Source organism: Phyllopteryx taeniolatus, chromosome 9 (assembly GCF_024500385.1).
Source record: "Phyllopteryx taeniolatus isolate TA_2022b chromosome 9, UOR_Ptae_1.2, whole genome shotgun sequence".
Lineage (NCBI taxonomy): Eukaryota > Metazoa > Chordata > Actinopteri > Syngnathiformes > Syngnathidae > Phyllopteryx > Phyllopteryx taeniolatus.
The window spans coordinates 9649416-9661401 of NC_084510.1; the positions used below are offsets into that span (position 1 = coordinate 9649416).

General features: G+C 40.8%; 1 protein-coding gene across 3 annotated transcripts in view; it reads left to right on the top strand.

The window, feature by feature from the left end:
• kbtbd8 (kelch repeat and BTB (POZ) domain containing 8) overlaps positions 1-11841 on the top strand; it is a 28932-nt gene extending 17091 nt beyond the window's left edge. For all 3 annotated transcript variants that reach the window (XM_061784080.1, XM_061784081.1, XM_061784083.1), the window contains 2 exons: positions 4494-5313; positions 9021-11841. In XM_061784080.1, coding sequence (XP_061640064.1) covers positions 4494-5313; positions 9021-9484 — 1284 coding nt within the window. In that variant the 3' untranslated portion in view covers positions 9485-11841. The remainder of the gene's footprint in view (positions 1-4493; positions 5314-9020) is intronic.
• The last annotated feature ends 145 nt before the right edge of the window (positions 11842-11986 follow it).

An 11986-nucleotide genomic window follows, 5' to 3' on the forward strand; every position in this document is an offset into this window, starting at 1 on the left:
AATCAGTGTTACATTTTGTATCTCCTTCCAGTTGATAAGCATCAGTGCCCTATATAAAGTCCCCTCCAAAAGTATGGGAACGATAAGGTAAATTCCTTTTTTGTCGTATACGAAAGACATTTGGGTTTCAGATCAAAAGATGAATATGAGACAAAAGTTCAGAATTCCAGCTTTCATTTCATGGTATTTACGTCTAGATGTGTTAAACAACTCAGGACAGAGCACCTTTTGTTTGAACCCACCCACTTGTCAATAGAGCAAAAGTATTAGAACATGTGACTGATGGGTGTTTCTAGTTGCTCTGATGTTGTTGTTCTGTTTGAAGACTTCAAGAGAAGAAATATATAGGCCATACCACAAGATGCAAACCACTCATCACCAAAAATAATCGGAAGGGCAGATTGGATTTTGCAAAGTAGTACAGAGATGAGCCACAAAGGTTTGGAGCAAAGTTTTATGGACTGATAAAACCAAGATTAACCTCTACAAAAGTGATGGAAAGGCCAAAGTATGGAGAAAGAAAGGATCTGCTTATGATCCAAAACACAAGCTCATCTGTGAAGAATGGTGGAGGTAATGTTTGCTTGGGCTTTCATGGCTGCTTCTGGAATGGGCTCACTAGTCTTTATTGATGATGAAACTCATGATGGAAGCACCAGAATGAAATCTCAAGTCTACAAAACCATTTTGTCTAGCAAGTTACAGAAAAATGCATCCAAACTAATCGGGATAAGCTTCATCATGCAACAAGACAATGACCCAAAACAAAACAAAACAAAGGACTTCACCAAGGGGAAAAAGTGAAAGGCCTTAGACTGGCCAAGTAAATTACCGGACCTTAACCCAATAGAACATGCATTTTACCTCCTGAAGAGGAGACTGAAGGAAGAAACCCCCAGAAACAAACAATAACTGAAAGAGGCTGTAGTAAAAGCCTGGAAAAGAATTTCAAATGAAGAATGCAAGCGCCTGGGGAAGACAATGGGTCGCAGGCTTGATGCAGTTATTGCAAGTAAGGGTTATGCCACCAAATAAATGTTATTCTCTTTTAAGTTAATTTGTCTGTTCCAATAATTTTGCTCACTTGAAAAGTGGATGGCTTCATACAAAAGGTACTCTGTCCTGAGTTTTTTTAACACATCTAGATGTAAATACCATGAAATAAAAGCTGGAATTCTGAACTTTTGTCTCATATTCATCTTTTGATCCTAAACTCAAATGTATTCAGTATCCAACACAAACAAAGGAATTGACCTTGCCGTTCCATTACTTTTAGGGTGGACTTTAACGCTTCTTCATGGATTTTATTTTTAAAACAAGAAATATAAAATTAATAAAAGTATTTAAGCAAACCTTATTCAAAAGATAAATGCAATTACGTTATTCTAAGAGGTTTGTCCAGTATTCCAGGACTGCCTCATGTCACTCTAATCTTGATCCGGCAGTGTCCTTCAGAAATAATCTCACATTTAGGTAACTGTTGAATGCATTTCATACACAGCCCTAAATGCTAAGAAATTTTTCTCCAATTCCAAATTCCACTTTATTTTTATTGGTTTATTTGTAAGGAACAAGAATAGAGGGAACTTGATAGTTGCAGAGGCAGCATGGGTTGTACTGTACCTTTTGCTCACAATGGTACTCTGAATTTGTGAGACATCCGGTAACGATTCCAGCTCTGCAGTGGACCTAAGAAAATTATGGCGACAAAGTGGAGAGTAGTTTTTTCTTCCTTTTTACTCATCATAAGCATGTATTTTAGAGCAAAGCGTTATTGTTTGCATAGTTAGAAAGCATATTTGAAAAAGCTTTTTTGGTGAGAGACGGGACAAGTGTGTAGAAAGACAACTTGGACATGTTAGTTCACATGCAGAAGAAATCTATACCCATTCACTGCCAGCCTTCCCAGTTAACATGGATATTTGACTTCTAAAGCCGTCATTGGCAGTGAATGTGTTTTTATTAGTCACGATTCACCGGTCAGAGAGACTTTACTGTATTAATTGTTGAAGCAGCAGGAGGCGGTGGTCTCAGGTGACCTTTTTTCAAAGGCGTTGAACTTGATGGATGCTTTCTTAACTACAAAGCACACACAAAAAAAATATAATCCATCCATCCATTTTCTGAGCCGCTTCTCCTCACGAGGGTCGCAGGCATGCTGGAGCCTATCCCAGCTATCATCGGGCAGGAGGCGGGCTAAACCCTGAACTGGTTGCCAGCCAATCCCAGGGCACATATAAACAAACAACCATTTGCACTCACATTCACACCTACAGGCAATTTAGAGTTGTCAATTAACCTACCATGCATGTTTTTGGGGTGTGGGAGGAAACCGGAGTGCCCGGAGAAAACCAGTCTTCCACTGTGCCGCCTAACAATATAACCACAGAAGGGGGAAAAAAAAGAAACTATATATCATGTAATGTAAATGAATATGTATCAGGAAAAAAATATACATTAGAACGAGCCCAAAATTATGTGAAATTTGAAAATATGCCATGCAGCTGTTGTCGGTAGAATAATAATATTCTGTTTGCCGTGCAGGTTTTACGTTTTACATTTTCCACCTGTGCAGAAGCAAGCATGTTTGCAGCATTATCTGTGATAATAATTGTCTGGGATGTTTAATCCCCATTCCTCTACAACAAAGTGAAACAGTTTGCAGCAATGTGGCTTTGGCCTTCACACATGGCCCAAGTTAGTTTCGTTCACTTTTTTTCATCTCATCATGAAGTTAATGCACTTTATCACTAAAATAGGAACCGCATTGATTGATGTGCCTTAGCACCAACGTCTTCATCATAAAAATAAACCCCTCGTTGGCTTGTTCTCATACACGCTGTATGCTGCTGCATTATTTTATTTTTTTGCTGCCGCTAGAACTGGCTGCTATTTAAGTGCAACTTTGAGCTGCTAGAGGGTTATTGTCGCACGAAACGAGCCCGCCGGGCCTTTGTTGTTGTTTTTCTAATGTACCTCATTCCAAACCCACACTGTTGCGTTTCTGGAGCGGGACGAGTCTCCTATGCTTCTCCATGCTGCTAATAGCGGTGATTACAAAGTCAGTTCGACATAGCAGCTTTGGCTTTCAGCTTGTCATAATGCTAGCTACTGTATTGTTAGCAAGCAGTGCTATTTTGCTGAACTAGCTCTTGCTGTCACCGAATGCTACACATGAACGCGGCTGTATGACACTGCTATCGGTTTGAAGTTATCTTTTTGGGGAATGCGCAGTCAATTAAAAATCTAAGTATGTGATAGACCCGTCAAGCAGAAATGAAGCCACATCGCTCTTGAGTCAATCAAGTTCCTCAGGTAGTCCGAGTTGACGCCACCTCTGAAATACTAGTTCCAATGTGCATTCTTGTTTGGTTTGCATGTGACAGCAATACAGTAGGTTAATGACTGTGCTTTTATGAGCTTAGACCAAACTAACTAAACTAAAAATGAATACACCTTGAGAGGAAACCTTCGTTTAGTTTAGATACATGACCCATTTTACGCTAAAGTCCTCTCTCACCAACTTTGCCACATTTCACAACCTTCTCTTAAGACATGCCAGTACCAAACACATCACCCCCAATCATTTTTTCCCCCTACATTACATGACTCAAAATGTAGCCACTTACAGATCAAATGGTAGTACACTGGCTATGTGTCTCAGAGTGCTTGAAACTGTCCTCCTTAACTAGTATGACAAGCACCCTGAATGAAGTCATATTACAGTCGCAGCCATAGTTGTCACCATCACCATTAACTGGTCACAAATTCAACGGTCGTCGTAATTAACAGAACCCTAGCCCTCCGCAGGGCTCACGTTACGTTAGTAAGGTACATTGGTAATCTCACTGATTTGCGCTCCGTTAATGTTACCTTGTCTTGGGTCTTCGGCTGCATTCTGTGTGTCTTTGGTGGAGATGTTGCGAGGTTGATGTGCTTGAGAGACGTGCTGTTGTAATATGCAAGGACCATGTTACAACGATTATGTGTCACAGTCTTCCTGCTCAGTCTGAAATGCTCCCACACTTTCGCCATTTTTATTCTCTCCTTTGTCTTCTGATGTCGTCATCATCTAACCACACTTTGAATTAAATAGCTGCACTTTGCTTCCGCTTCATTCCCTCGCAAAGATGACGAAAGCACATTGTACCTGTTAATCCTTTGAGCTTCACAATTAAATATGCGGGTCCCCGAGGCAGAGAAAATTCATCAAAACTTTTTTGTACTCGAGGTACTCGAAAAACTTGCATACTCGTTTCACCCCCGGTTGACATTTCTTTCAGTTTTTGTAACACTTGCATATTATTTCACATGCACATAGCATCATGACGTTTTTGTTATAATTGTAATAAACCTTTTCTTAGAGGTAATGAGTTACTGATGCCCTATTACATTCCACTACATCCGCCATCACACATTTTCAACCTGTGACAAGTGTGAATGGTTAGCGCGTGCGCTTAACTGCTTTGAATTGTGTTCTTTTTTTGTGATAGTTCCTGTGTGTTTCAAGAGAGCAAGAATTCCTCCAGATGACCAAGGAGCAGCTGGTCAGCATTTTAAACAATGATGACCTCAATGTAGAGAAAGAAGAGCATGTCTATGAGAGCATAATCCGCTGGTTGGAGCATGATCTAAGTGGCCGTGAGGCCCATCTTGCAGAGGTGTTTTCCCAGTGCATCCGTCTGCCTTTGCTGGATGACTCCTTCCTCAGTCGGATACCTGCATCGTTTGCTTGCGCCCTTTCCCTGTCGAAAGACCCTATTGAGGCAAAAGCCTGCCTCACTGGCACCAATGGTTGCTCCCAGCGCCTGGGAATGACTGCTTCTGAGATGGTCATCTGCTTTGACGCCGCTCACAAGCACTCAGGGAAGAAGCAGACGGTACCTTGCCTAGACACAGCCACAGGGAGGGTGTTCAAGCTGTGCAAACCACCCAACGATCTCAGAGAGGTTGGTATCCTGGTGTCCTCAGAAAATGACATCTACATTGCTGGGGGCTACCGACCAAGTAACAGTGAGGTGTCCATAGACCATCGGGCAGAGAGCGACTTCTGGCAGTATGAACATGCGGGAAATCGATGGTTACCACATGCACCTCTTTTGAGAGCGAGAATTGGCTGTCGACTGGTACACTGCTGCGGGAAGCTTTATGCATTGGGTGGCAGAGTGTATGAGGGCGATGGCCGAAATGCATTAAAGTCTGTTGAATGCTATGATGCCAGGGACAACTGCTGGACGGCTGTGAGTCCAATGCCAGTGGCCATGGAGTTTCACAGCGCCGTGGAGTACAGAGATCGAATCTATGTCCTCCAAGGTATGTTAATCCATCTTAGTGGAAAGCATTTTTGTGTACGAAAACACTCACATTGCAGCTTTAGTCACATTTTGGATTTTGTCATGCCTGGACTTGCTTTTAATAACACACTTCGAATATCAGAGAGGATGGAGGGAAACGACCTCGAAAATGTAGCTTTACACTTCGAGCTGCTGCATTTTCTTGTTAGTTATATGAAGGTGAAAGTTCACAAGCAGCAAAGTTTTAGTCATCTCCCGCTTTGATTTACTTGGCCAAGAGACTCTATCAAAAGGTTTCTAGAGTCTTACGTAAACATCTATATATACACCAGTGGCGGGTGGTGCATTTCGGACCTGGGCCTTCAGCGTGGACTTAAGTGACCTAATCCACCTGTTAATACCACCACTATCACGTCGCAGTTTTACAAAATAATAGACAACCCCCAATTCCAATGAAGTTGGAAAGTTGTGTAACATAAATAAAAATAGAATACAATGAAATCCTTTTCAATCTATATTGAATTGAGTAAGAGAAGAAGAAATATTTAATGTTCACACTGATAAAGTTGTTTTTTTTATTTTTGCAAATAACTTATTTTGAATTTGATGCCTGCAACACGTTCCAAAAAGCTGGGACAGGGGCATGTTTACCACTCTTACATCACCTTTCCATTTAACAACACTCAATAAGCGTTTGGGAATTGATCTCCAGTCAGCAACATCACCCATACAAAAGTCATATGGAGATACCCTGAAACATGTCAGTCAGTGATCCCTGGGCCACCTGACACATTGGTGGCCCTTTTTTTAGCCATGTCATATACACACGTGGATAGAATTTGTTTTGCCCCGCTTGTTAATGAAAAGCCCACAGTGGTCACAGAAATAACTTGAATCTGACAAAAGCAATAATAAATAAAAATGAACCAATGAAAATCAGACATTGCTTTTTAATTGTGGTTGAACAGAATTATTTAAAAGAAACAAACTCATGAAACAGGCCTCGACAAAAATGATGGTACCACTAGAAAAGATTAATTTGACCATAGGGACATGTTCCATCAAGTTGCTTCCCCAAATTAGCATCACAGGCGTCTTTAAACTTGTAATCAGACAGTCGTCCAATTTAAAGGGTAACAAGTCATCACTGTGGTGTTTGGTGACATGGTGTGTACTACACTAAACATAGATCAAAGGAAGCGAAGGAGATAGTTGTCTCAGGATTAGAACGAAAACTATAGACAAGTATGTTAAAGGTGAGGGCTATAAAACCATCTCCAAGCAGCTTGATGTTCTTTTGAGTAAAGTTGCACATATTTTTCAGACATTTAAGCGCCCCAGTACTGTAGCCAACATCCCTAGAAGTCCCTGCAGGAGGAAAATTTATGACAAATTGAAGATACGGATAATACGAATGGGATCAAAGAGCCCAGAACAACCTCCCAAAAAATTCAAAGGTGAACTCCAAGGTCAAGATACATCAGTGTCAGATTGTAGTTGTTTTAGCCAAAGTGGACTTCATGGGAGATGACCAAGGAGGACACCACTGTTGATAATAAATCATAAAAAAAAGCGAGACTGGACATTGCCAAACTAATCTTGACAAGCCACAGAGCTTTTGCGAGGATGTCCTATGGACAGACGAGACAAAACTGGAACTTTTTGGCAAGGCGCATCGGCTTTATGTTCACAGATGCAAAAATGAAGCATACCGAGAAAGGAGCACTGTCCCTACTGTGAAACATGGAGGAGGCGCTGTTATGTTTTGGGGCTGCTTGGCTACATCTGGCACATGTTGTCTTGAATCTGTGCAGGATACTATAAAATCTCAAGACTATCAAGGTATTGTAGAAAGAAATGTGCTGCCCAATGTGAGAAAGCTTGGTCTCAGTCGCAGGTTGATCGGCGAATGAAGACATTACAGCTGATCACATAGTTTGCATAAAATGCAAATTATCGGCCAATTCGATCAAGCTGATAAGATCGGTGTGAAGTCTTGTAGAAATAATTATTCATACATTTTATTCATATAGAACTTCCCACCACGAGGGCTCACAAAGATGCTTGCATGGTTAAAATACAAAATTAAATAGTCACAAACAAACAGGTAATACAAGAAAAAAACCATCAAAACCATCAACCCTCTGGGTTCTGTACTGCCACCTCCCCTTTTTTCTTCCTTACTGTCAGGTTCAAGACACCTAAAACACTTGTAAAAAATCAAGACAGACACAGAGAGAGTTCAGTTTTCAGACTTGCAAGGAGAAAACGGCCAAGAGTGAACTTAGTTACAGTCTCTAAACCTTTTTCTAAGCCCACTCTGTCCGTACCCTCTCTTTTTATTACTTTAGGGCAGTCCCCTTGTTACATATGAGTTTCAACAATAAAAAGGTGGGGGCATACATGCTTGTTGCAACTCATGTGATCATGACATAACACTCTTTGTTGTGGTTGAGACAGTAGAAGAATTATATACTTCTTATCAAGACACAGGAAGACTCCTCTGCTCAAATTTGTCCTTGCACCTGCAAACACACGACTCATCCTGTGGGAGAAAGCTTTGCAGTGATAAAACATTTCTCTAAGTAGAAGCAAGCAGAAAAGCACAACAAATGATAACTTATTTACATTTTTCCATCACTTACCATTTTAGCTATGTTAAAGCAAAGGGTGGGGATTTTTGCCTGATTTTGTAATTTCCAACTTTAGCTCATCAAATATATCAGTACTGTTTACATAAATTGTACCTTTTGTCTCCTATTGTGGCCACCTTTGGCCAATTGAACCCCTTGAACCTTTTTTTTTTTTTTTTTTTTTTTTTTTTAAAACTTTTTATTTACTGGATTGAATCATTCAAATAGGGTAAAACACGTTTTATTATTGACTAGTCAGTCACTTTAATTATTATTATTTTTTTTTGCTTTTTACCAGATTGCATCATTTATCAGTTATTGGACAAAGGAGCAAGTTCATGTACTGTAATCTTTGCGAAAGAGGCGTTTAATGGCTTACTGCACTGCAAGCAGACGAATGTTGCAAATTTCATTTATTGAAGTAGAGATAACCTCTGCTGACCCTGGAGAAGAACTAAGGCCTTTTCACACTACATTTGGCAAAGTGTCTGACGCCTTCGACTTTCCCATTCATTGTGTGTGTGCTGAGGGTGCGTCAGCGCGTTTTGACGTGACGCCGAGCCCCGCGTCAATGCAGAGGGTGTCTTGACGCTCAGTGTCACGTCATCGGATAGAAAAAAAAGTTTTATTCCCGAGCGTTGACGCAGTTATGTCAAAAAGCTCCTCCAATGGGAGCAGGGCTGGCAGAGTGATTTCAGTCTTTGAGACGTCTCCGCCAGTGAGATAGGGATCTAAGAAGTTGAAGCTGTCTTTGCTGGCTGTAGAAAGTTATACTATGAGCAATAAAAGAAAACATGGTATACTCGTACTAAGAAAAAAGAAAGATGCTGAAGTCAACGGCAGAATACGCGCACATCCCAATTTGCCAGTGAACGCCCATATTCCAAGGTTGCTCCACCCAGAGTGCGTACCTGGCACAAGGGTCCGTATATGATCTACTTAAGTGGATGGGAGAATCTACGAAGCCAGAGAAGCGTGGAGCTGCACGCCTTTGTTGACTTAAACTCGAGAGAATATGCCCCTTAAAACCTACTGAAGCATTTAGTCAAGCTGATGCTGTTAAAGACTCAAAACTGCCTCTTATTGTCCACAGGTGAATATTTCTTCTGCTTTGACCCTCGCAAGGACTACTGGAGTCATCTTTCCCCGATGAGCGTCCCTCGAAGCCAGGGTCTGGCTGCCCTCTATAAGAACTGCATTTACTACATCGCCGGTATCTGCAAGAATCACCAGCGTACATTCACTGTGGAAGTCTACGACATTGAAAGGAACAGCTGGGGCCGTAAACGGGATCTGCCTTTTGACCAAGCCACAAGCCCATACATCAAAGCCATGCTGCTGCAAGGCAAACTGCACCTGTTTGTACGGGCTACGCAGGTCATGGTGGAAGAGCATGTGTTTCGCACTAGCCGCAAGAACTCCCTTTACCAGTATGACGATGAGGCTGACGTTTGGACCAAAGTCTATGAGACGCCCGACCGCCTCTGGGATTTGGGCCGCCATTTTGAATGTGTGGTGGCCAAACTCTATCCACAGTGTCTACAGAGGGTGCTCTGATGTAGCTTGGCTTGTTGTGTGAACCTAATCTGTGAGGCAGAGGGAGTGGTGTGGTCCTGCCTGCCTTGTGCCTGGTGTTACCTCGGGTTTGCACCACAAAGACCATTTTTTTGATACGTCTTAAGCCGTTAAACCTTTTGGTTTGACAAGATCAAGACAGGGGTGCTTTTAAAGATTGCAGTATTTTTTTTTTCCAGACAGCACAAACTACCCACACTGATGCTTGCTCTAGAAAACCGTACAATGAATCATAAGTGCAATTATACAACTTGTTTTGCTTATTGTTGAGCCATGCTGTTGTCATTTGTTTTCGATACATAGGTGAGAATCTACAAAAGCATGTATACATGGTGTGCACTCTGGAGATATAAATGCTACATCTCAGCATAAAGTAAAATTCTATAAATATATAAAAATATTAAATGTATATTCATACGGGTAAGGTGAGTACCATTGCTCATTATTAGCTTGCTGGCTCTGAGGTTTGTGTGCATCCCTCCACCACCTCCCAAGTCAAATTTCTCAAGCTCCTCTATAGGAGACTTAATTTTGAAGTGTGGTGTTGATTTACAGTAATTTTTGAAACTTGTATGACATTTTTATGTCACTTGCTCTTCCTCCACAAGCGTTGGTGTGTCAAACAATACACTGTGTGTGGCTTCTGAGCTAATTTTACATTTTGTTTTAGATTCCAGTTGTATGGGGGCTCGCACCTCCCACCCTTTCAGTTGGTGTCCATTTTGTGTCACACGTGAAGAGAATTTGTGATGTGTAATTTTGGAATATTCCCTCTTCACATTGGAGAAATGGCAAGAGTGAACTTTGTGTCAGCATTAAGTGGGATGTTCAGACCAACTACAAGGCTTACCTCAGACTTCAGAGATATTCCATTGGGAGGAGAAAAACAAGGACATTTTTCAGGACATTTTGTGTTAATGAAGCAAAAGCATTGATCTCTGTATGGGTTTCTTTCTGGAGTGTCATTTTAACCAGTTATGAAAGGTTAAAACAACCTTCCACCTAAATGCTAAAATGCATTTTGAGGTCTTGTAATAATCTGGATGTTGGAAAGAATTTTGTAGTAGCAATAATTCTTGGAACTGTGATTAGGCTACGTCTTTATATGATTTAGGTGAAAGTGTGTTGATTATTTTATGTGCTAGTCTGGTAGTGAAATCACATTAGTTCCACTGGTGCATGGGTGCAGGCTTGAAATGACCTGTGGTGCAGATCACTCGCGATGCCGACGTGCCTGTGGGTGCAAGAAGGGAGGCATCACAGTCGAAAAGTGTTCCTCCTGATGAACAATATCTGAAAAGTCTTAACTCAGCATTGCAGTGAGTCACTCTACACTTCAACAGACGTGAAATGCAGACTCTGAAAAGCAGAAGCACCCTTGTGAAAAGGCCATTTCACGCCACCGCCAGTGGACTAACAATTGGTGCTGCTTTCATTTTTCTTTGTTTTTTGACAATCCTTTACAGAAGTAATACAACAGCTAAGTAGCGTTTCTCTACCTGTGACATTTTCAGTACAGTACTGTCAATTTTGTCATGCAGGTTCCTGTGTCATCTTTGCACTAGTACAAAAAAGTGGCCCACATTCTGAAAGAGCTGCAGTAACCTTATTGCAATCATCCAATTAAATTACATGCAAATAAAGCATTCATAAAAAAAAGTTAAAATACCATGAAATTAATACCAGAGGAGACTGGCCTGACTTTCGAGGCTCAGTTCAGAGTTGATGTTAAAGCTTCATTCACGCAATTTATAGTTGAACGAGCAATGGAGAACTCTCAGGATTTCTACTGAAACAGTACTGTATTTTTAAAATTGATTTTATGTGTAATATACTGTACTATAGGTTTGCTGTACTTGCACAGTTTTTAAACTTCAGTTTCTTTTATAACTTGAAAAGTAGATGTTTTGTTTTTGTTGTCTTCAGTGGCTTTCCCCCTTTTTGTTATTTCCTATTTAGTTATGGTAGATTAATCCTGCTCTGAGATTACCCGAAGGAGTAATACATTTGAATTGCTGTAGACTGTAGTACAGTAACATCTCACCAAATATAAGCATTACAGATCAAGAAACTACATCTTTAACACCACTCATACATTACAGTACAACAAGCTAATAATGCTATTCTGTGTTGAAGAGTTCATGGTTCTGGGCTGCAGTAAAAAGCTAGCTCTCATCAATTTAGTGCATCCCGGTGCCAGTTTACGATATTCCTCATGCTTTTCTTTTCTCCACTTTGCTGGTTAGTCTCTTTTTGGGGTTATGGTTTATCGTGGTGATTGAGCTCAACTGTGAAATTCACGTTGCACATAACTTGAAAATAAAACAATGAAACATTGAAGAGAAGTCATTTCATTCTGTACTCCCCCCCCCCCCCCCCCCCAAAAAAAAAAGAAACATTAGTTAATAATGACCATTGAAAATGCACCTTGTCTTTTTTTCCCCCAGATTATATGGATAAATTCTAAAAGCCATAAACGTGTTT